Source organism: Pseudoliparis swirei, chromosome 8 (genome assembly GCF_029220125.1).
Source record: "Pseudoliparis swirei isolate HS2019 ecotype Mariana Trench chromosome 8, NWPU_hadal_v1, whole genome shotgun sequence".
Lineage (NCBI taxonomy): Eukaryota > Metazoa > Chordata > Actinopteri > Perciformes > Liparidae > Pseudoliparis > Pseudoliparis swirei.
Window position 1 is genome coordinate 2,931,055 of NC_079395.1, and position 25,797 is coordinate 2,956,851.

The 25,797-nt window shown below is 43.6% G+C and overlaps 2 protein-coding genes across 4 annotated transcripts in view; both read right to left on the minus strand.

The window, feature by feature from the left end:
• Nucleotides 1–1,058: 1,058 nt before the first annotated feature.
• On the minus strand, nucleotides 1,059–19,358 carry LOC130198225 (integrin beta-1-like). Of its 2 annotated transcripts, none has more exons than XM_056421370.1 (10): nucleotides 19,029–19,358; nucleotides 10,027–10,093; nucleotides 9,522–9,607; nucleotides 7,342–7,558; nucleotides 6,846–6,973; nucleotides 5,749–5,889; nucleotides 3,243–3,445; nucleotides 2,371–2,609; nucleotides 2,049–2,271; nucleotides 1,059–1,617 (listed from the first exon to the last, which is right to left on the minus strand). In XM_056421370.1, the coding sequence occupies exons 2-10, from the start codon at nucleotides 10,091–10,093 to the stop codon at nucleotides 1,329–1,331; spliced, it is 1,593 nt and encodes a 530-aa protein (XP_056277345.1). In that variant the 5' UTR covers nucleotides 19,029–19,358; the 3' UTR covers nucleotides 1,059–1,328. The 2 variants fall into 2 exon arrangements, with proteins under 2 accessions (XP_056277345.1, XP_056277344.1); XM_056421369.1 differs by lacking the exon at nucleotides 19,029–19,358 and adding an exon at nucleotides 14,463–14,533.
• A 2,100-nt stretch (nucleotides 19,359–21,458) lies between these two features.
• The window catches only part of LOC130198196 (neuropilin-1a-like), a 71,515-nt gene continuing 67,176 nt past the window's right edge, over nucleotides 21,459–25,797 (minus strand). For both annotated transcript variants that reach the window (XM_056421337.1, XM_056421336.1), the window contains one exon: nucleotides 21,459–24,882. In XM_056421337.1, coding sequence (XP_056277312.1) covers nucleotides 24,608–24,882 — 275 coding nt within the window. In that variant the 3' untranslated portion in view covers nucleotides 21,459–24,607. The remainder of the gene's footprint in view (nucleotides 24,883–25,797) is intronic.

Below are 25,797 nucleotides of genomic sequence, written 5' to 3' on the forward strand. Positions count from 1 at the left end.
CTGAAAAATACTCTCGTCTATTTAATGTTTTAATGTGCCGCAGCGCGCCAACATGAGCCGCGCTGCCCTCACCGTGGAGGAATCAAGCGCTCCCCTGGAGTTCTGCTGTGAGGCGCCACTTATCAGCCAATCAAACAAAAGAAATGGGCGACACAATAGCCAATCAGAAAAAAAAACGTATCTGTTGTATCTGGGTAAGATTTAATCCAGCAACCAATGAAGATAAAGCAACGACGTGTTGCATATGCAAATTGTACATTTTGCAGTGATATTAGTGCTGATTACAGTTCTTTACATTGGTATATGTTGTTCCATATCAACATGTAAAGGAGAAAAACACCTTTAGTGTCTCATAATATCATTTGGGTACCATGTGTGCATTTGGAGTCTCAAAATGTCCTTTTTGGAGCTCCGCCTGGAATATTTCATGAAAAACAGTCTAGGATGGTCATACTTTGTCCTAACCTCTTCAAATTTGAAGCAGGTGTTTAATAATAGTGCAATTACACACCTACAGGACTGTCTCAGAAAATTAGAATATTGTGATAAAGTTCTTTATTTTCTGTGATGCAATTAAAAAAACAAAAATGTCATGCATTCTGGATTCATTACAAATCAACTGAAATATTGCAAGCCTTTTATTCTTTTAATATTGCTTAAGAAAACTCAAATATCCTATTTCTAAATATTAGAATATCATGAAAAAGTATACTAGTAGGGTATTAAACAAATCACTTGAATCGTCTAATTAACTCGAAACACCTGGAAACACATTTTCAAATGTTTGCTTTTGTTTTGCTGTTATAAATCTTTTTTTTTACTTGGTCTGAGGAAATATTCAAATTTTATGAGATAGGATTTTAGAGTTTTCTTAAGCTGCAAAAGCCATATTAAAAAAGGCTTGCAATATTTCAGTTGATTTGTAATGAATCCAGAATGCATGACATTTTTGTTTTTTTAATTGCATTACAGAAAATAAAGAACTTTATCACAATATTCTAATTTTCTGAGACAGTCCTGTATACTGTCCTTGTCCTGAACAGATACAGACACAGGGAGTTATTTATACTGAAATATCCTTTATTTATTTTAGGCGGACACACATCTTTAATTTGTACTGACTTCAAAGGCCCACTGCTCTGTTTCTGTATGACCTGAAGGATGTTTGACACTTTCACATGTAGGAACAAAGGTAATCTTTCTAGAAAGACTTCATTGATCCCTTTAGTCAGAGTGGTTCAGAAACTACAGCCATTTTAATTTCGATACATCATTTGAGGCGTTTTTGCTCAAATGGGGGCGGCGTGGAAGAGGTTAAGAACGACCAATCAGCATCCTCTGGTCGACCCAACGTGTGTATTCCTGCGTAACGCAGCGTTCGTACCCAGCGTGTCCACCACGTACACCTCCTTGGTGTCGTTCCGGATGGCGTAGGTGTAGTAGAACCAGCAGTCGTTGGCGTCGCGCTCCTTGCAGTGCGACAGGGGGAAGCTCTGGTCGGTGGGCTGCGGCAGCATGTCGCGGTCCTTCACCTTGATCAGCTGGAAGTAGCTGCAGTCGCGCTCGCACGTCTCCTTCTTCTCGCCGGCCTCGAACGCCCGGCACTGCACGCAGTCTCTGTGAAGGGCGGCGGCCGGGAAGAGGGTCGCTTTAAAATCCAGAGCCCCGGCTCTCATTGGCTGAAGGGCCAAGCGGCCTCACGTAGTGACCAATGAGCACATTGACCTCATTTAATCACTCACTTGCTCACTTCCTCATTTAATCACTTCCTTATTCACTCACTCACTTCCTTACTTACTCACTGGCCTAAATGCTTGTACATTCAAATATAGAGTAGGATTTGACTAATATACAATATCTACAGATTGTTTATTGGAGATTTAAAGCCTTCGGATTGCCCAAAATCTTTCTAAAAGACTCAATTTAAAAATCATAAACACGATTTTACGCTTTAAAAACAGAGGACGCCAGTTACAAAATATTTGCACAAACTGTAAAAAACAACAACAACAAAACCATCGTCTTTAAATCAAAATTGCCCGACTCACTTGTGCTCGGCGCAGACGCCGGGGCAGGTGGGGCAGATCTCGCAGGTGGGCCCCTGGAACTTGTGGTCGGTGCACTTGCAGCTGCCGCAGTCGCAGACGCCGCGGCCGTTGCAGATCTGCCCGTTCTTGGCGAGGCAGGTGTGCGTCTCCAGGGAGCAGTCGCACGCGCTGCCCGTGTAGTTGGCGTCGCAAATGCACTTCCTGCAGTCGCAGTGGCCGTGTCCTGGGGGAGGGGGGGTCACAGGAAGTGGTCACCACAAGACGCCGCTTATGTCCCCGTCTTTTTAAAAAGAAAACGTTCCCCGCGTCTACGGTTCCTCACCTCCGCACAGCTTGTTGTTGGAGCGGTCGCAGTTGAAGTTGTCACACTCGCAGTACTTGCCCGTGTGGATCTCGTCCGGGTTAGCCCGCTTCCTGCACTCGCAGGTGCCGCACACGCAGTCGCCGTTGTTGCTGCAGATGTCCGTGCCGTTGTCTTTCCGGCAGTTGGCGTCCAGGTCCTCCGTGCGCACCTCATCTTTGCTGCACTCGCAGAGGCGCCCGATGCGCCCGTCGTTACACCTGAAACAACAAGTGGGGGGGGGGGACATCGGTTACATGTTTGGGACACAAGTTCCTGGTCTGAATATACACTAGAAATGTCCATATTTTTCAATAGAAGATAACATTAAATGAATCATAAACTCTCTTTACATTGTAAATGTGTACATGACTATTCTCTGGTGTGTAATGAAGTCTCTACATAGTGTGTAGAGGCCCATCTCCAGTGTTCTAGTGGTACATTGTGTTATCGCCTTAGAAGACTAGCGGAGGGGTAGAAACCCCTTTTATGTGAGCGCAGCTGAAAACAGTTATGCTGGTGAGAGAAGCTATAAAACTGTTCTTCCTTTGAGCCACAAGAACAATAATATTTACAATAAAAATCATTATTTATAACCTCGTCAAGGTCTTGACTATATTTTATATTAGTTTTGCAATTCATCTGAAAAATAAAAGTGAGTTTTATTTTTCAGTTAAGGTGTGTTAACTCGTATGAGAGCATATGCCGGCTTATATTTTGAACTTTTAAAAGCATATTAACCATTTCAAACTCGCCGTAAATGAACATTTCCAGGACAATTAAAATAAATTCCAGGACTTTTCCAGGTTTTCCACGACCGTATGAAGCCCCGAGCTGTGAAGCTGAAGACTCACTTGCAGGCGCCGCACTCGAGGGTGCCGTTGCCCTTGTGGCACACGTCGCTGTCGGGCGTCCCCTCGGCGGCGCACTGGCAGTCGCAGATGAAGTTCAGGACGACCTCCACCTCCTCGTTGAAGCCCAGGGGTTTGATCTTGATGATCTCCGCCTTGCCGTGCGACGGACACTTCTTGGACTCGATGGAAATCTTGAAGGAAACCTGGAAGGAAGCCAAAGGAGGGTTTGGTCATTAAAAAAAATACATAAGAGGGGGAGGGAAAAAGTGCGAGTATGAGAGAGCGTATGCCGGCTCATATTTAGAGCGTCATTCTTTTAAAAGCATATTGATAATTTTAAACGCACATATGAATATAAAACATTTTCCAAAAATGTTTTTTTGTTGTTTTTCTTCCTAAATACCCATTTTAAAATTCCATGACTTTTCCACGACCGTACGAACCACGATTTATTATTAGGGTCCGAGCGACAGACGAAGTCTGCCCGAGAGGACCCTATTGAAATTGTTAGGGGTATTATTATTCTTCTGGATTTTTATTTTTGAACATTGGGGGCATATTGGGGGTATGTATCACATCCCAAAACTCACCAAATTTGGCAAGCTTGTCAGGCTTGGTGAAAATAGACAGATGACACCGACCTCGAAATTCGACTTTCAAAAATTGCTCTCTAGCGCCACCTGGAAGTTTGACCGGCGACGCCCCTCACCCAGTATGGTCAAATGACTAGCTTTTATTTTTCCTAAGTCCACTTGGACCTGCTCTACAAAAAAGCCTCTCAGGACCCTAAGCTCTGCCTACTTAAATTTTCCGCCATATTTGTTTTGGTGAAAAACACATCAGAGGCGTTTGCTCCGACATACGGGGTCCAATTCAAACCAAACCTATTGGAGATAATGATCATGGAAGCTATTTCATCTAAGATCTATCATCTTCTTCCAAATATATTATTGTGCTAAGCATCTATGGCCGAACGAACATTTTAGGGGCGTGTCCTGTATTGTAATGCTCATAACTTCAACACTATTGGGAGAAAAAAATAACAGACTGTCAGGATATGTGCAGAAGGGAGCCTGAAACAGACACAGCAAATTTCGTGCAATTTGAACCGTAGAGGGCGCTACAATAATTCACCAAATTTGGCCGTTTTTGGCGTTTTTTGGCCCTTTTCCACTTTTTCCCCATCGATTATTTCTCCCACAAAACGCCAACGGAATCGGCTAAAAATCAGTTTGATAGAATCTCAAGACTTGAATAATGAACACTGTGGAAAAAAACGGACTTTTCGTCGGTAGGAAATTTACGTTTTTTTACTGCCAATAATTTTTTACTTTCTGTGATTTCTTTATGTTATAAACTATTGCTTAATCTCATCCAATACTTCCCCAAAAAATCATGTGTGATGCCAGTCAAGGCCTGAACACATTCACATGAAGAAACAAGCACATTTCTTCCAGGAACACCTATTGATCACCTATTGAAAAGTAAAATAACCATAATTTATTCACTTTCACGATAATCTTACCCCCTACAGCTGATGCAATCACATCTAATCAGTGGTACAGAGCAATAGGTGCTTGCCTAGTGACACAGAGACCTGTTTTTGATTCCACGCCAAGGCAAAAATAATGTTATCTGGGTTTTTTATACACTTTACTTCGAGACATATGATGCATGGATATGTTCACAGACACAAAGCGCCACCTACTGGCTCAACTGGACACACAGCCAAGAGCAGTGGTCCTCAAACTAAGGCCCGCCTCCACATTTGGCCCGGCCCTCTGAACAATACCAGAGAGGTCTTATGATTTTTTTTTCAGTCTGGCCACGCAAATCCTAGACAAGCCCGTTATTTAGAATGGAATAAGACCTCTCTCTCTCTTTTTCTCTCCTCTCTCTCTTTTTATCTCTCTCCTCTCTCTCTTCTCTCTCTCTCTCTTCTCTCTCTCCTCTCTCTACTCTTACATAACTAACGTCAGTAAACAGCTGGACGAGGCTTTTAAATCACGGATTTCGTGAGTTTTTGTTTATAGGGACACAAGATGCATGGATATGTTCACAGACTCAAAGCGCCACCTAGTGGCTCAACTGGACTTCCTTCAGTCTGCCCCAAATTTTTCTGCCCAAAATAATGTGAGCACCAAGATAAGTGTTGGTCTGGACACCTGGAGATGCGTGTTTGATTCCAAGACAAGGCAGCTTTTTTTCATCACTTTTTTTTTTTACATTGAATTTACATGAAGTGGTCTATACTTCACGTAGGGATACACGACGCATGAATATGTTCACGTAGTTAAAGCGCCACCTAGTGGCTGAACTGGACTTTGTCGAATCCGCCCCAAACTTGTCGCGCTCGTTACAAGTTGCGGCCCGAGTCGAGTCCGACCGGCGCGCCCGGGTCCTCGGCGCCGGCTCCCCCGACCGGCGCGGGTGAGCGAGGACCCGTTCGACGCTGCTTGCAGCTTTAATTTGTCTTTGTTTTTTTAACAAAATAAATCACAGCTACCTCGTCGCCGATGGAGATGTTGGAGCACTTCCTGCCGTTGTCCCCGGTTCCCTCCACGCCGTTCTTACAGATGGACTTGTAGTTCATGGAGACGCCTTCGGGCAGCCGGCCGTTCTCCAGAATCACCTCGGAGGACAAAGACTGCCCGAGAGCAAAAAGAGGATCCCACCATCACAAAACAGTTCTCGTGACGCGGGGACGGTCGTCATGGAAACACTCAATGTTTTACATGTGGAAACTAATAATCTGTATGTTATGTGGATGTGTGCCTAGTATTTAAAACCAAAGTAGTCGCAAGAATATGTCCATCGCTGTGATTATTTTATGATTCATCTCTCTGAAGGACATCGGACGAAAGGGGGGCTGACTTACTTACTTACTTGGTTACTTGCCTGCTTGCTTACTTACTTACTTACCTGCCTGTTTACTTACTTACTTGCCTGCTTACTAACTTACTTGTTTACTTACCTGCCTGTTTTCTTACTTGCCTGCTTGCTTACTTACTTACTTACCTGCCTGCTTACTTACTTACCTGCTTACTTACTTACTTGCTTACTTACTTGCCTGTTTACTTACTTGCCTGCTTACTAACTTACTTGTTTACTTACCTGCCTGTTTACTTACTTACCTGCTTGCTTACTTACTTGCCTGCTTACTTACTTGCCTGTTTACTTACTTGCCTACTTACTTGCCTGCTTACTTCACCTGCTTTACTTACTTGCCTGCTCACTTACCCGCCTGCTTGCACTTACCTGCCTACCACTTGCCCGCTCACTTACCTGCCCGCCTGCTTCACTTCACCTGCCCGCTACTCACCTGCCGCCCACTCACCTTGCCTGCTCACTCACCTGCTTCACTACCTGCCCGCTTGCCACCTGCCTCCACCACTTACCTGCCTGCTCACTCACCTGCCTTGCCTGCTCACTCACTTACTCCGCCTGCTTGCTTGCACTCACTTGCCTGCCTGCTCACTCACTCTGCCTGCCCGCCTGCTTCACCTGCCTGCTTGCCTGCCACTTACTTGCCCGCTCACTCACTCACTCACCTGCCTGCTTGCTTACTTGCCTGCTTGCTGACTTACTTGCCTGTTTACTTACCTGCCTGTTTAGGTTCTTCACGTTTTCCAAATCGTCTTTCATGGAGAAGGAGAGGTCCATGAGGTAATAGAGGTCGATGGGGTAGTCCTCTGCACGCTTGAATTTGAGCTCAAAGGTCTGGGGTTCACCTGATGGAGGGAGGGCGAGCATATTTTAGTGGAATTTAAGAGATTGTGACAGCCATTTACTTTTCATTTTTCTCGAATTTATTTGAATATTTGTACAACTCTTTTTTAAAGATTAGGCATGAAGGAGATTTATTTTAAAAGGCAGAAGAAGAAATCCTTCTGTTTTCTTCTTTACAATTGTAAACTGACGAACAACAAATTAAAATACTTGTTTTTTTATCCCTTTGTCATACTGTGTATTATCATCAATGAAGTGTATATATATATATATAAATATATATATATAAATAAATAACAAAAGAAGAAATCCTTCTCCTGGTCTTTAACTTTCAAAATGCTCTAAATAAAAAACTCATCTCAACATTTACCCGATCGGAGCGTCAGCGTGAGCTTCTGGGGCTGGATCTGGGTGATCTGCTCCGGCTTCAGCTTCTCCGCCACGTCCCGGTTGCGGTTGGTGACGGGCTTGTTCTCGTCGATGTTGATGCTGCCCCGCGGGTTCTCGATCGTGGCACAACTTCTCTTCTTCAGGGACTCCAGGTCGTCGCAGCGGGCCGACTTGGACTGGCCCTCGGTGAGGATGTTCTGTGAGGGAGCACAGGGGGCTTTTGCTTTAAATGTGCACCACGAACACCAACTCAATATTTTGACTTAATGTCACACACTAAGGACTGACATTGACGACTAGCCACAAATGTTACAGGAACAACTAAACCAGACTTTACGTTAAATCCTAATATGTCACTTTATGTTGTGTTAGAAACCAAAAGGGTAACGATTTGTCCCGCTGTCGTGTTATTATTCAGGTACAGAAACAAATATTTAAACCAAAGAGGCCTCTAGCATCAATCCATTTGACTAACGTTGTTTTATTGAGTCTGTAGTTCTTTGGCGGCAGGAGACAAAGAGAAACAGCCTGGCTAAGAAATATATATCTAAATAAATATATAAATAAATATACATATAAATCTATATATCTAAATAAATATAAATATATATACATATAAATATTTATATAAATAAATATAAATATATATTTATATAGGATGCACATGATATCCCACAAGGCTGAGCAGATGACAACTTGACACAATTAACTCAGTAAAAACTAAAATAGTGCGACGACCCAATTCTCTCCAGACAACATGTCCCACAGAGGGGAGCCAAGGCCTGCAGATAGATTTCACCTCCAGCAACCAAACACGGGAAAGCTCAAAGCTTCAGTCACGTTGTGTTTTCATGAGCTGAAGCATGGAGACCAGACGGAGAAACAAGACGAGAGAGGAATGCGGCTCTCGTCGCGTGCCAAACAGAAACACCCAAAAACCCAGAGAGGGGCCAGGCTGACCAATCAAATCACCATTTTGGATCAATATGTCAACTAGTTCAATATTATCTTTATTTAAAAAAGGGACTTTGTACAGTTAAAGCATACACGTCACCATTTGATGCTCTGCAGCAGATTGTAGCTACAGCTAATTAGCATCTGTAGTCCCTTGACAGACCATAACAAAAATATAACAATAACAAACATAAAACCATAACAAACAGGACCAGATAAGATGCACTCCAGTCTAGGCCTATGTGGTAAGAACACATTAAAAGTAAGTAATAAATACTATTAAAAGTAAGTAATACAAGTCATAATAATGACATTAGGGGATGACTACCGGCGCTCTCGGGCAATCACGATTATTTTGAGATTGTAAGTGAACGGAGGTCGAGATATTCACCGCATATTTCACTTGATACCAGTCAGGTAACTTCTGAAATGTGTCACTTAATTGTGACTCATTCAAAGGAGCATGGTCTCATCCTGTCCCATCACAGCATGACTGACCGTTGATACTGGAGAGAAGAACAGAAGACTTCCCGGACATTTGCTGCACATGCAATTATGATACGTGTGCAGCGCCGTCGCCACACATGCACTTCATATCAACCTCACGGCGCATTAAATCAGTGTTTTCATTTTGTTCATGTGCTGCGGTTCGTTTCGTACGCCTCGAGTACAGAGAAGATCTGATTGGAGAGGATTATACCGCCAACGTTCCGACTGACAAGAAGCAGCAGCACTCATGTTTGCAATTAGTCAACTACTTTGGAGTCGCTGTGGTCGACTTTAATCTACTTGTCTTTGGTTGGTTGAATGGAGAGAGAGAGAGAGAGAGAGAGAGAGAGAGAGAGAGAGAGAGAGAGAGAGAGAGAGACGGAGAGCGAGAGACAGAGAGAGAGCGAGAGAGAAAGCCTCCAGTACTACGCTAATGTACAGTTTAAGTGCACTTATAACTCGAGAGATGTCCATTTGCATAAATTAAACAATGAAAAAAATATATTGTATACGTTTTTTAACCCCGTTTGTTGTTCTGTTTTGTTGAGATTCATTTAAAACGTGTCCTATAATGTTTGATAGAGATTGCGCAATGTAATACACGAGATGATGACTCTCCCGGCTGCCACTGAAACCACGCCCACCCTTTACGGATCTTCCGAATAATCCTTTTATTAATTCACATGATTTTTTTTAAAAAACCCCGATTCAACTCACTTCATCCGTGCACCAGCCGCACGTCTCGGCCACCTGGATGCATTCCCCGCACGACTGTGCGTTGGCCTTGATGCATTCGCTTCCCTCTGAAAAGGAGACGACACACGTTACAAAACCAAATTTCCATTCGTTCACGAACTCAAAACAGATTTGGGGGGTTGTTGTTTAGTTTTCTTTTGAGAGAGAGAGAGAGAGAGCTTCCCAGTCTAGAAGACTGAGTCACGCTGAGAGAAGCTCCGGGCAGATCACCAAGTCATGACTTCACCTTGTAAAACAGGAGGAACAAAAGCCTCGAGGACCCTCAGTTAAGAACCCACGAAGGAGCAAATACAAGATGTGAAGTGGAGGAAAGTGTTGCCGTGTGCTCCCGGAGCGAAGACATCACAGAGAAACCATGACGACGCACACGAAGCGTGACAACGACGCCAAGGGTTAGCTCAGTTACTTAGCGGCTACGATAACAAACAGAAACATTTAGCTCAACGACTTCATAACATCTTCTCACCTTGCTGTGCCCGACTCCCGCCGAGGAACGCCGACAGCGTGGCGATTAAAAGTAACCGCAGATCCATCTGTGACGAGAGAAATGAAATAAGTCAGAGTTGCAATTTTAACAGCACAGAAAGATATAGATCTGAATCAGGCCGCTTTGTTACTAGTGTCAGTGACAGCTAACATAACATATATATATATATTTGTCTTCCGCTCAGGGGGTTGGCGGTTCAATCCCCACCCTAGTCGATGTGTCCTTGAGCAAGACACTGAACCCCGAGTTGCCCCCTGCAGCTGTGTCTACGGTGTGTTCATGAAACATGATTATCAGCTAAATGACATGTGATGAAATGCAGTGTGTGTGTGTGTGTGTGTGTGTGAGAGAAGAGGAGGATGGAAGAAGAGCAGGACAGAGGACAAGAAGAGAAAGATGGAAACGGGAGATAAAAAACTATTTTTGACCAAAAGAAAAACATAACAGAGTCCTTGAACACAACACAGAGCTTATACAGCACCATCTTTATATGCGAGTTCGTCCTTAAGGAACCCCCCTCAGAATGAAAAGATTCCCACGGACTCTTAAAACAATAGTTTGAATATGAGCCGTCAACAACTTCTTCCCCGCTGCGCCCCGACGTGGAGGTGAGAGACCTCTGGAGCTGTGAGGGAGGGGAGGAGCGACTCTCCTCTGGCCCTTTTTTCCAAATATGGAGGGGAGCTGCTCGCCCGCCACGCTCTGCTGCCGCCGGCCGGCAGCTCCTCGGCGCTCGGAAAAACCACCACGTTACACATTTAGGGAGAGAGACTCTTCAGGAGGCATAATAAAACAACATTTAAAAAAGGAGGCGTTTGGTGTCAACCGCAGAGATAAGTGAGAAGAAGAACGCTCAGGTCACAACATGTCAGGAGAACAGAGGGGGGGAGGAGGCAGGCGTGTTTCTGTGTGCATGTTTTCCCATATTTGGTCAGCATAGCTTCCCGAGTCGCTGCCATTCCCCACAACTCCAGTGACACTTCCTTGGTACTCACTCGCCCCACGGTAGGAACACCCGGCGGTGGAGAGAGAAGCCAAGTGGACAGCTGTGCGCCCCCAATTATAGACCCGTTACCGTTGGATACGCCGAGGCTAACGCGCTCCCATTGTGGGCCGTCGGCGGGTGAGGGTGCGTTCACATTCACACAAGATAAACGGTATTGTCGCCGTCCTCCGCGAGGGGCGTGGAGGTCGAGCTGCTGTGGGCCGGAGGGTTCATGCGTCTGCAACAACAACCACTTCCTGTGAAATGCAGCCTAATTGCTGTAAGTGCTTTAGTGATAGTCATCATACGGCTTTGATGGGGGGGGGGAACAAGCCTTTGAACCCGATTGGAGAATAGAAGTAGTGAAGTTGATTATCTTCTAACGACGGGTTTTCTTGGGGAACATATCTGCTGTTTTTCTCCTGAATCAACAAGAGCAGCTTGATTTCACGGAAGCTTCGTTTTTGGGATAATAATCACGTCTTCAAGCGATGGAGATGTTTGGTTATGATGTGGCGGCTGCACTCAGGTGTGAGACCGTTTGGTGAGCTCTCTTCTGTTGTTACCTTCGCATTGAAAATGCAGAAGGTTATGTTTTGATCGCCGTGTATTTATTTATTTGTATGCGTGTTATTCGCATAACACAAAAAGTATTAAACCGAATCGCATGAAATTTGGTGGCATGATTGGTTATTATCCGGGGACCATTTGATTAGATTTTGGGATCAATCGGGTCAAAGGTCAAGAAAAGGTCAACATCTTTTTTACCCAATTGGCATGCAACTAATGCCAAAATGTTCATAATTCAATGCCCAATCTTGTGATATGTGAAGGTATGCGCTCTACCGAGTGCCCGTTCTAGTTTCAGTTGGTAACGATTACCTCAGGCCACATCCACACGACTACGTTTCCATTTTAATACGCATCTCTTTTGCGAGGCTTAGAATAAGCGACGGCGCCGCGGCTTTAGAGCGCTGTGGACGCCCGCCGTCTCTACTTGACTTGGGTCTTAGCGGTCACGACGCGTCTTTTGTGCCCATTTCGTTTTAAAAAAGGACAATGGCCCGTACCGGCAATCGTGCAGCTCGGCTGGAGGCTGAGTGGTTCGCGTCGGCAGCCTCGGCCGCGCTTCGCGTCTTAAAAAATGTCAGAAAAACAAAAGAGCCGATTTTCTAAACTCACTAAATAATATTGTTGTCCGTTCTGTAAAACAAGAAAAGAAGATCTTCTGGGCCGGACGAATAATGTTGATCAACAGACACGTTCCCCTTGAAATACACTTAAAGAACTCGTGGCCAGATAAACAAAAAACACACTCAAAAGGAAAATTCAAGCCGCCGCAAAGTGCGACGGCTTTCTACGCCATCGGGGCTCCTCCCACAACATTCCTGGAGTGCAGCTTTGTTTCCCACTCTGGGCCAGATGACAGATCTGGGATCTGTTCGGGGGCTCCGGTGCCACAGTCACGGCATCGGGGAGGCGAGGCCATTTGTGGTAAAGATCTTTACACACGACGGGCTTCAACCTCAACACCAAATTAAATATTAATCCATCTTCCGTCGCTCACGCCTGCTCTTTGACTTATTGCCGCAGCTTTTCATCGGAGGGCCGAGTGAGAGACGAGTCAGCGGATCAATTAGACCAGGGGGGCGTTCGCTACCTTTTCAGAATAAAAGCACCGCAGCGAGTGACAGCTGCTTTTATTCTATGACCCTAAGAATGGGGGACGATTAAAGCTGATGAGAGCCGATGGCGCCGACGGACGGACTCGTAACCGAGAGGCGTGATGGGAGGAGGCCGGCCGGTGACCGAAACGCAGACCGCCTCGAGATGAAACTACGCTCTGTGAGGAGTCGTCGTGACAACAGCAGCGAGAGCCTAATATTTAGAGTAAGGGGGCACGCGGCGTTGAACCGTGACTTTGTATGGTCAGGCTGGAGGAGACGAGGCGAACGTTAGCGTCACCATTTTATATTTACAATTCTTCCTCTGCTCAGAGCGGAGAGACGCTGAGCTCCTTCCAGAACACGATCAGTAACGGACCCTCAGACGTGTGGGACTAACAATTAATTCAATGCGGTTTATTTCATCTACCGGGTTCATACACATGTTGACCAATAGATTTCCAGGACTTTAAACCAATTTTCCATGACAACATTTTGTGAAATGTCGGTGAATACATGAAAAAGTGAGAGAATGTCGTATTTAAACCAGCTTAATTACTCCTGATTTCTGTAGTCTTAAATAAAATAGGTGTGCGGCGGCAGAACCTTACTAATAAGGTATTAATTTGAACCAAAAAGTTGATTAATCCATTAGTCTTTAACGAAATTATTTTTATTTTCTAGTTCCAGACATGACAGTTCGAGGATCTGCTGCTTTTGTCTGTTTACAACAATTCGTAAAAGTAATGTGAAAACGGCACCGGAGGCTCTAGGAACCAAATTGTTTAGATATAGAACATATTGGATTATAATGAAACGACAGCAGTTGATCCACTCAAGAGGCCTCTGGTTGGTCTGAGAAGGTGGAGACACGTTGACCAGACGGCACACTGGACGACAGCTGCCGGGTGTCACGGCGACCTTCTGGAACACAGAGAGGTTACGGTCCACTGATCATTGAAGGCCGTTTCTCAGGCCGGGGATTAAAGGGAACAAGCACGCCCGGATGAAGCCCGGATGAAGCCTGGATGTAATGACACGGCTGTGCCAAGTAATCAGCCAAAGGAAATTACCCTTTTGCAAAAAAAAAACATGCTTCTGCAGCTTCAGAGGAACCGGAAAATGACTTTGGCGAGACGGAGAAGTCACTCCTGAATGCTGAGGGCGACGTAACAGTCCCTCTTTACCAATTTAAAATCCTGGCAAAGACAGGTTGTGAAAAATCGGGCTTTGTCCAAAGCAGTGTGTCGTCTGGCCTGACGGGAGACCCCCGCTGCCCCGTGGTGGAAGGCACCGGTCCAGACCAATGTTCTGATCAAGACGTTTCTCCCGATGGAGCGACTGAAACTGAACCCTCCACAGCGCCTCACAGTCACGGTTCACAGTCACCAGACAGGTCAGAGGCCGTCTGACTCAATCTGCGGTCTGAGAGGACGCCTCAGGGACCACACACATATATATATACATCCTGTGCGACATCTCAACCTACACTTGTTGGAGGCCTTTCTGTTTCCGTGGCGATGGACAGTTCGGGGACTAGACGTTGATCGAGAGAGTGAATAGTTTTTTACCTAAATGCTAGAAAATCTGCAACTTCAATTTCATGTGATTCAGAATAAAAAATGGTGACAAATCACAAGAGAAAATGTAAATGCATATTCTCTGTACTGGAGGTAGCTACCCCGTTATCGCCTCTGGTTGTGCTGACCTTGTAGATCTGCGATAAGAGTGTTTAATTAATGGTAAAAAGGTACACGCATACTAACCAGCATTGCACAATCACTCTCACGCTGAAGTTAGTGTGATAATCGACAGCTGTACGCTTGGGACTTCCCCGAGTCGGGGTCGGCTCCAGAGTTTAACTTGAGGGCTTCGAGTCAGACGTGTCACCACGGCCTCTTCAATCTATAACAAGAAATAAGCTAAATGAAAAACTGCCAAATCTTTAAATAAATAACAGCCAATGATTTCTCTTTGTGGACACATTGAAGTGGAGGTGATTGCACAACGTGGATCAGAGGCTGACCGGTGCGTCATTAACCCCGACGGCTGGTGCACTTTTTCTTCTTCTTCTCTAGTGTGAAAACAGAAGTGTACAATCATCCAACGTGAGCTTGTATTTTAACACCATTCTTTGTTTTCGTGATATCAAGACGGCTCAACGTTTTAACACTCTCCTGGCGTAACTCAACTTTTTACGCCGTTTGTGTTTCCACTTTGTCCCAGGTTATGCATCTCTCCACTCGTCCATATCTAGTTTGAGGGATCTGGCAGCTATGTGAACACACCCGATGTTTGGCGTGCCCCATAATGCACCCTGGTGTAGATAATGAATGCTGCTGCGAGCCACATGCAGAGTGATCGGTGGCGTTCCACACAAGCCGCCATTGTTCACGCAGGGTGGGTCATCTGGTGGCGCCTCCCCCCCCCCCCAAACCTAAACCCTCCAACATCGGGCCGACTGAACTTTAAAGAGAGATTAGAGTGACGTCTGTCTCTTCAGCCAACACGTCACAAAAGGACACAGTTTGACCAGCTGGCTTAAAATATCTAGTCGACATGATTGTTGAAACTGTATCGTCTGTTTCCTACAACGATGCGTTCGTAAAGCAAGATTTACGAAAATTAAATAACGGGAACGTGTTGAAGCTACTTAGCACAACCTTAATGTGGTGATGCAGGTAGAACTAGAACGGGCACTCGGTAGAGCGCATACCTTCGCCGCAGTACCTTTTCATGACCTTGACCTTTGACCCGATCGATCCCAAAATCCCACCAAATTTCATGATTTGGTTCTGACCTTGACCTTTGACCCGATCGATCCCAAAATCTAATCAACTGGTCCCCGGATAATAAACAATCATCCCACCAAATTTCATGCGATTCGGTTCAATATTTTTTGAGTTTTGCAAATAACACGCATACAAATAAATAAATACACGGCGATCAAAACATAACCTTCCGGCATTTTCAATGCGAAGGTAATAATAAATAAACTAGAACGGGCACTCGGTAGAGCGCATACCTTCGCATATCACACGATTGGGCATTGAATTATGAACATGTTGGCATTAGTTGGATGCCAATTGGATAAAAATGTATCGTGCTATGGTAAAAAGAAGATTTTGACCTTTTCATGACCTTGACCTTTGACGCGATTGATCCCAAAATCTAATCAAATGGTCCCCGGATAATAACCAATCATCCCACCAAATTTCATGCGATTCGGTTTCAAACTTACGAATAACACGCATACAAATAAATAAATAAATGGCGATCAAAACATAACCTTCCGCATTGTCAATGCGAAGGTAATAAATACACAGCGATCAAAACATAACCTTTCGAGAATGCGAAGGTAACGATAAATAATAGCAGCGGTAGCTGTGATTATTCTGACATTTGAACATATTTACGTTTGTTTTAACGTAGGAATGAAACCGACCTAATCGCCAGACGGGCTCAGTCGACACAGAGGACGGATTATAGTTTGTTGTCTTTATGTTGTATTGAGAGACCCACCTGGGGTTTGTCCGTCGCGTGGAGGAGACCCCGAGCCGCCCTCGGGGAGATGAGATAACACATTCCATCCTAACTGCCTCCTTACTAGGTCGTGGGGGGGGGGGGGGGGGTGAAGTCACTGAAATCTGGGTGGGGGGGGGGCTTTTTCCACATCTTTCTAACGCCAACCTGGCGTAAACACCCCGTGTATGACGACATTATTAGGCGGAAACAAATCATACTGTCGAGTTTTAAAAGGTCTCAAACTTTCTTTGACGTACTCGCTGAGGCTGGATTCATGAAGCGTCTTTTAAATGAGATGTATTGTTCCCCTTTGGTGTTTTAAAACGGTCGAGACTATTAATAACATCACCCTGGTGGAAATGACAAAACAATATGAAACGTTGAGGATTTAACTGACATTTATTGTTGACATTAGTCTCTCAAAGTCTCTTTGGTTTTTAATGAAACTATCTTTTAGAAAATGGTAATAAATGTTGTATTTAAGCAGCCTTCTTGGCTGAGACCTTTAAAACTAGCATCCCTGGGTACAAAGATAGAAAAGGACCGGGGTGATTATGGGACGATGAGGGATATAAAGTTGTATTGAACGCGTTGTTTTTGGATTGGTGATCGTAGTAAGGACAGGTTTCCGAATTGGTATCAGGAAGGAAAACATCCCTCTGGATCACTTGACAGATTACCGCATCTATTCATGGATTAACCATCGACGGTTAAACGTGTCATTTTCTGACAGATGGATTCAGGACTCAAGATCGATCCTTCAATCTCAAAAAGTCCCTTTTCGTCGCTGTGCTCTTCAGGTAAATCCCCTATTCACAGAAATATTCTGCACTTCCAAAAGATACAAATATTCATCGGTCAATCTTGTGTTTCTTGCCACATCTCAAGCAGTTTGAGGCCCTCCGCCGTACGTGTGATGCACTGGTGGAGCTATTTAATTTGACATTTGTATTTAGGTTTTATTGTAAAGTAATATTGATTATCTATTGCTTATTTAGGTTATGTTAGTTGTTTCTTATGATAGTTGTAGTTTAGTTTAATATATTTAGTTTTCGGTTCACTGATTGGGTAACACTGGGCACCTGTGGTTATATGTAGAGGTGGGTAGGCACAGGACCAGCATGCACCTGGGTGGCCAATGTTTTTTTTACCACAACACAGGAAAGCGTCAACATTTTGTTTGTTCTTTATTTTTTGGTTTAAGAAATAAATTATCAAAATACTAACAGGCGGAAATGGACAGTACTTTCTTTTGCATGCGTCAACACCAAAACCCACAATGCATCAGTGGCGGTTTGATCTATATTTTTGTTTGATTTCGGACGACAAATGGCCGCTACACGCACACATCCACGTAGAGACAGCTCATCGTCTGATCCGTGATCCCACAGCTCTACAAACACCATTCCTGCGTGATTCGTCTGGCCGTCACCAGAAGGCCAGATCAACCGTGACTCATATCTGACAAGCCGGGGGGGGGGGGGGGAAGGCCTGGAAGTTGAGCAACCGAATGACCCTTCGGCCTCCCCAGACGCTCCCGGCCCAGCGCCGCTCGCTCCGTCCCAGACGGGCACAACGACGTCACTCAGGGAAGTGAAAAGGTGTCGCTGTGTCATTACGATGTCCGCCTTGTAAAGCAACGACGGACTGGTCATCAACCCATTTCATTCCTGCTGTCCCCAAGTCAGGCCTGGTCGGGACACAGCTCAACAAGACAAGCCTCTCCCTGAAATTATTACAGAGGAGAAGGAAAAAAACACTCCCTCAGGGTACAATTCCTCTCCAGGAAGTTAAGGAGGCGGGCAAGACGGATCTTGTCCGACAGTCGACCGTCCTGAGTCACGAGTCTGGTTAACCAATCCGGTCAGCTTTAAGTCTCACCATGCCCGCAGTTTATATACGGTAACTTCATTTAAATGTGTGGCTTTTGTCCTAGTTTTCTTCTTCTTTGTGTCTATTTTGGCATAAAAATACATGAAAACTATGTGTTTCAACTCACATCTGCAGAGGGTTTTGGGGGATAAATTGACAAGTCTTGTGGGACAAATGGACTAAAGTGCTTTAGAGGCATTCCTAAAGAAAACCAGGTGGTTTGTGAAATATGACCTGAAAAGTAGACACAATCCTGATGGATGATTCTGATGGAAAGAGCCATTCATGATCTCAGAAGACTTCCACAAGTACTTAGTTCAGTTTAAAGATAAACTACAAACATGTCTCTAAATATATCCTTTCAACAACAAAACGTATAAACCCACTGGAGAAATACCACAACAATGTCAAAGCAATTTCACCACACACACACACACACAAAAAGCAAGTTTTTAGAAACTTATAAACACAGAGTAAGAACTGTAAAATCCTTTGTTGTGGTTCTGCCTTTAGATTAAAAGCTCCCCTGGTTATAATAATGCTTTTATTGGTGTTATCACACTATCCTCTCATACTTTAAAGCAGCCAGACTGCCTCTGTGGTCACGCCGAGGGGCTCGATGGCCTACTTTCTCTACAAAAAAAACACTAAACGTCGACGTGTTGAGGGACAGAGTTCAGGTGATAGTTGTAATATGCCGACTTGTTTGAAAAGCCCAGAACTGAAGAAAAGGAAATTAAATATGTATGTGTAGAAAAGCTATCTTTCGACTGCCAGCTAGCCGGCGAGCTAACCCCCAGACATCGTTAATCCACACCCAAAGTTGAGCCCCGCGGACCGGAGACACGCTCCCCGCTTCTCCCGCCTGTGTTCGTGTTCTCGGTCGTCAAAAGTGGGAGAAGAGACAAACCGTCGGTTGAAATAACAACACTCACCGTCGTGTTGATGATTTTGAAAAAAAATTGAGATTCCGTCTGGATTCAGAGTGACATCGGCCCCAGAAAAACAGTCCCTCTTTTCACGAAATAAAAACGGTCACCGGAGGAGACGTTAGCTTAGAAAACTGTTCGAGGTTCCGCTTTGTTTTATCGAACGGAACGCGCCGCTCCGCCAACTGCCGCACGTTACGCTCAAACTGCGCACGCGCCAACGGCTGACGTTACTTTATTAAAAAAAGAAAACACCACTTAAAAAATAAAATAATGGAGTACATTAAACGGAGCGAGGAGTCCTCGGTTCGCTGGGGCACTTTTTCCTTCTTCTTCTTCTTTTTTTATGTCCCAATTCAACAAGCCTCTTCTTCTGAGTTTAGACCCCGCCCACATAGCAGGAGCAGCGGCACGTAGCGGCCGAAGGAACAAACACACACCGGAGACCAGGGAGAGCCGTCCTCACGTCGCTGGGACGCGGTGAACGGTTCCAGTTCACACACGGACGCGCGCACACACACACTTATACACACCTACACTTACACGCACACACGCACACACACACACACACACGGAAGTCAATATAGGTCAACATTATGTTTGACCTGTTTTTGACCTTAATGAGAGGTATTCACATTTGAGCAGAAGTGGAACTTTATACACAGTTTTGAGAAGTGCTGTAAAAGAAGTATGATTATATAATGTTGTGGTTCTTTCTGTCTCCTTACAGACGTGTTGTGTCGTTTTGTGGTTGCTCTCTCTCTCTCTCTTTGGGGTTGTTTTATATCTCTTTCTAATCACTTTGTTTCTATGTGTTTGTTTTGTTTTGTGTCTCTTTGTAGATATTATGTGTTTCTGGGGTCATTTTATGGTAATTTGTGGTCATTTTCTGTCTCCTTGTAGCCGTGTTGTGGTTGTTTTGTGTCTCTTTGAGATAGTTGTTGCTCTATGTGGTCATTATATCTCTCTTTGTAGTCGTTTTGTGTCATTTTGTAGTCATTCTGTGGTTCTTTGTGGTCATTATATGTCTCTTTGTGTCGTTTTATATCCCTTTGTAATCACTGTCTTTTTTGTGAGGATTTTATGTATTTATTTTTGGACTCTTTGCAGTTGTTTTGTGTCTCTTTGTGGTCATTTTGAGTGTCTTTGTGGTTGTTTTGTGTCTCTTTGTGATAGTTTTTGCTCTATGTAGTCATTATATGTCTCTTTGCAGTTGTTTTGTGTCTCTTTGTAATCACTTTGTTTCTATGAGGGTTTTTTACGTCTCTTTGTATTCGTTTTTTGACTCTTTGCAGTAGTATTGTGTCTCTGTATTTTTTTGACTGCAGTAGTTTTGTGTATCTTTGTATTAGTTTGTCTCTTTGCAGTAGTATTGTGTCTCTTTGTATTTAGTTGTCTCTTTGCAGTAGTATTGTGTCTCTTTATATTTTTTTGACTCTGCAGTAGTATTGTGTCTCTTTGTATTTGTTTGTCTCTTTGCAGTAGTATTGTGTCTCTTTGTATTTGTTTGTCTCTTTGCAGTAGTTCTGTGTCTCTTTGTATTTGTTTGTCTCTTTGCAGTAGTTTTGTGTCTCTTTGTATTTGTTTGTCTCTTTGCAGTAGTTCTGTGTCTCTTTGTATTTGTTTGTCTCTTTGCAGTAGTATTGTGTCTCTTTGTATTTGTTTGTCTCTTTGCAGTAGTTCTGTGTCTCTTTGTATTTGTTTGTCTTTTTGCAGTAGTATTGTGTCTCTTTGTATTTGTTTGTCTCTTTGCAGTAGTTCTGTGTCTCTTTGTATTTGTTTGACTCTTTGCAGTAGTATTGTGTCTCTTTGTATTTGTTTGTCTCTTTGCAGTAGTTCTGTGTCTCTTTGTATTTGTTTGACTCTTTGCAGTAGTATTGTGTCTCTTTGTATTTGTTTGACTCTTTGCAGTAGTATTGTGTCTCTTTGCAGTAGTTTTGTGTTTCTTTGTATTTTTTTGACTCTTTGCAGTAGTATTGTGTCTCTTTGTATTTGTTTGTCTCTTTGCAGTAGTTTTGTGGATCTTTGTATTTGTTTGTCTCTTTGCAGTAGTATTGTGTCTCTTTGTATTTTTTTTAACTCTTTGCAGTAGTAGTGTGTCTCTTTGTATTTGTTTGTCTCTTTGCAGTAGTTTTGTGTATCTTTGTATTAGTTTGTCTCTTTGCAGTAGTAGTGTGTCTCTTTGTAGTAGTTAGTCTTTTTGCAGTAGTAGTGTGTCTCGTTGCAGTAGTTTTGTTTCTTCGTGGTCGTCTTGAGTCTCTTTGACCTCCGTAGCGAGGGTGAAGACCAGGAGACACTCTGATGAAGTTCCCTCTTTGTGGTGTTCAGCTGTGCAGTTCGTGGATGCACCATCCCAGTCTCTCTCCATATAAACCAGTAACGGTTGTGACCTGGCCACCGAGCCAGTGGACCAACTAGAAACAGAAACAACAGTGCGACTTTTACTTAAAACATTTATTTGATCCAATTCTTTGGAATGTAATAGTCAACGATCAGAGTCCGAGACAACGAGACGGATGAGTCTGGTGCTGACCAGAAATTAAAGTACAAACAATACTTTTAGTCACTTAAGGCCTCACTGCTTTCCTTTTTTTTCTTTTTTTAAACTTTCTTATTATTTTTTACATTTATTTATTATTTATTTTTTCTGGATCTGAGACGGCAAAACAAAATTATAAAAAATGTACAGAAGCAGTTCTAGAAAGAAAAAAACATTTCTTCTTGTCATACAAAGAAAAACAAATGCTGAAAAACAAATAACACGTACAATCAGTGACGGTACAGAAACAAGGTGATATCATACCAAGTAAATAAAAGTCGTTTCAAAAGAGAGACGCATTTATATAATAATTCTTCGAGATGAAAAAAAAACATCTCCGTAAATTGTACTTTTTTTTCCCGAGTTATGACGTCGTCACCCCGAAACGGTGTTTTTAATTAACGCTGTCCTCTCTCCATCTCTCTCTCTCTCTTCTCAGAAATCAACATCATAAACACAGATTCTTTTTTTTTCTTCTTCTTTTTAAATATATCAGTGCAACATTTTGCTTTTTCACATCCGGACGCCGCAGCATCCTGTTCCTTGTTTAAAAAAAAAGGGGGGGGGGGGGCATGATTGGACTGAAATGACAACATGATACCCATAATCTGGCCTCTTTCACTGTAAACATGTCCATGTATCTGAACCGGTGCGGCTCTGCAGAGTTTATTGATAATAATAATGATGATGAACATCTCAAAGTGTCTCTGGAGGAGAATCGATGGGCGTGTTCTTCACATGCCAAATAATGTAATATACGTTAAAAAAATTAAATTAAATATGAGCAGATTGAATTTAAGACTAAACTACCAGACTATCATGCATGCGTAATGGCTTCTTAAATCTGTGAGCGTGTTTATTGTCGACGAGGTCATCGGCCCCACACCGGCTGCACAGCGACGAGCATCACAACACATTCAGCTGCAGGAAAAGCTCAAAAGCTTTATATGTATAAACACAACAAGTTCTATTCGTACAATAATTGCGAAGGCTCATCATTTTCAGATTTAAAAAAACAAGATAATTGTATTTAAATCCCCGCTGATCGCTGCACATTGCAGTTAAATGAGGCCCTTTGGCAATGTGGACTAAGAAATGTAAAATTGGGGATAAAAATGCTAAAATGAGCTTCATCAGAATGCCATTTCTTTCTTTCTTAATCAGATCTTTTGTTTTTATCTTAAATTAAAAATTAAAAAATTAATATAATGATTGATTTAAGAGGCATTTCTGTTGGGTCTGATTATAGTGACCTCATCTTAGTGATGAACATTATTGTCATTGTTATCTGCGTGACTTCAACCCTGTCCCCTACACAACATGATGGCGTTAAGCAGTAAAGCGTCAGAGTTTTAAACAAAACTAAATACGCGACAGTGTACTTTGATACATTTTAGGCAACAAAACTGAGGTTTAGTAAAAAAATAAAAAAAATAAACCAAAAGTACACAATCAGCCGTCTCCACACCACACGCCCTCACCGTCATCCACGGGGCAGTTTTGTGCATTTTTAGGCTTCAATTCAGGCCGAATTGGATGTGTGAGGATAGAAATCGGGAAATATGGACGGGGTGATCGTCGTTTTTTTTTTTAAACATCATTTGGATCCTTCAAAGATTCCTCCTCTGATAGTCGACACTGGGAAAAACAACAAACACACAAACCCTGACAAATAGAGTCCAGCCAGTGAAAGATGCTGATAGATGTCTCTCTCTCTCTCTCTCTCTGGAGGCCGGACACGCTTTAGTTTAAAAAGTCCAAACAGTCCCGCAGCGAGCCGTCTCCAGACGTCGATTCCATCCTCGCCGTCCCGTTCGGCCTCTCCGTCCTCAGAGGTCGTCCGAGGTCGTCCATTTTTTCTACCCTGTACAAAAAACAGCACTTCCCATGAGGCATTGCGTCTCTCTCTTTCTCTCTCTCTCTCTCCTTAATCTCAAAAAGCCGTTTTCCATCGTTCCCAGAGCACACGCAGGTGCTCAACGACGACACAAACAAACAAACAAACCAAAACAAAAAAAGGAAAGCCAAGAGGTTTTTTGTGTGTGTTTGCGTCCCGTGAAAAAACAAACTAATTCTTTCTGTACATTTTAGAGTTCAGGGCGACTTTGACTCCCACATAGAACACAAAGGACACCACGGCGTCACCGGTGTCTTTTTCTTCTTCTCTATATATAGAAAAAAGGGCGCTCAAATATATTAAAACACTATGTACAATATGTCATGATGTGTCATGTGCCGTGAGGCGTTCAGGGCTCCGGCAACACGGCTTCTTCTTCTTCTTTCTCCCCACTCTGACAGGCGACACTTGACAGCACCGCTGCTACTGTGACACCGAAATGTGTCGCCGTGTCATCGCGAGCTGGTAAAAGGACGAGGACCACCGGACGGACGGACGGGGAGACAACAACAACAACAACAACAACAAGCAGCAGAAGAAACAAAGAAACAAGGCAACAGGAAAAGAAAAAAGAAAAGAAAAAGGCACTGTTGGAACTACACACACAGACACACACACACACTTTAAATGCAGATGTATATGAAACTGACACATGTACACACTTTCACACATACACTCACACAGAAATCCATTTTGGAAAAATAGAAAAATAAAAATCATGAAAAAAAAAAAATTTAAGATAATCTTTCCATTAAAATGACACACACACACACACACACACACACAAACACACACACACACACACACACACACACACACACACACACACACACACACACACACACAAACACACACACACACACACACTTGTCATCATACAGGAACTGGACAAAAAGCACACTGGAAAAAAACAAATACAATCCTCAGCGTCTCTCTCTCTCTCTCTCTCTCTCTGTAGATGCTTTACACACAGTGCCCCCTGCTGGTCAGTCCCTTCCATTGCCGCTCCTGAGAAGAAGAAGAAATAAAATGACATTGGCTCACTGTCAGTCCACCCTGCCGTCCCATCGGTGGTTCATCCCGCCTGATTGGCTCACATCCCCCTCCCCCTTTTACCCCTCCCCCTCCTTCTCCTCCTCCTCTTCCTCCTCACGCCTCTGAATAGTTTGTCTGTCCGTTCATCTTGTCCTTCTTTAGCTTCACGCCGTCCACCAGCTCAAAGTTATAGTTCTCCAGGGCGGATAAGTTCCTGTCCGTCATGCTGCCCTGCGAGCAGGCGCAGTACAGCACCACGCCGCAGATGGCGCCCAGGAAGACGCCCAGCGCGGACATGGCGATGATGGTGATGAGGATGGGGTCCAGGGTCTTCAGCATGTTGCCCGGGCCGCCGAGCTCGCTCGTCTCATCAGAGTGAGAATCTATCGCTGCAAGAGAGAGAGAGAGAGAGAGAGGGGAAGTTATGCTGCGTTCAAGGGACCGCCGGGTTTTATCATGCAGAAGAAGACACGAGTTAGATGTCTGTGATGATGGAGCGTCAGCTGGAGTCACTCCTGTGGATGCAGCTTGTGGAGAATGCATGGAGGGCTTTGGGAACTGGTCGGGGGGGTAGCCTTAAAGGGACAGGTCGCCCTCAAAAAAATGCAAAAGTGCTGTTTATCCATCTAGATTGTTTTGGCGTGAGTTGATTTATAGTTTTAGAGATATATCGGCCGTCGAGATGTCAGACATTGTACTGGACAGAAGGCTCGTGGTGCTGGAAGAGCCAAAATAAAACAAATACCATCATAAATCGCTTCTTAAAACCCATTTTTATAGAACAGCTCTTAAGTGCGTTTCTTTGGTTCCCGTAATTTAGTTTGTCTGTTGTTCTTTATTTTGCATTTTGTATTTTACCATTCTATTTGTTTTGCCTTGATTCTCCGTAGAGCACTATGTAAACTCTGTTTTTAAAGGTGCTAAAGAAATAAAAGTTATTATTATAAAGTTATTATTATATTGGAGAGAAGGCGGATACCTCCAAAAACAAGGGGACTCACAACAACTCACTCTAAACTGATAAATAGAACAACTGGTAAGAGGGAAAATGTGTATTAAAAAAGCAATTTTGGGGTGAACTGTCTCTTTAAGGATGCGTAGATTATTTCCCAAAACGTGGAAATCCAGTGAGATGTCAAAAAAACAAGGTCAGATGCTCAATAGAGACTTTTATTTTTACTTTAATGTGGAAGTTTGACCTAGAAAAGAAAGTCGTGGATGTAAATCGTCCAGAGTACTTTTTATAAAATATATATTATTCTGTGTGGAGGCAAAGAAAGTCCTAATAATGTGACGCATTGAAG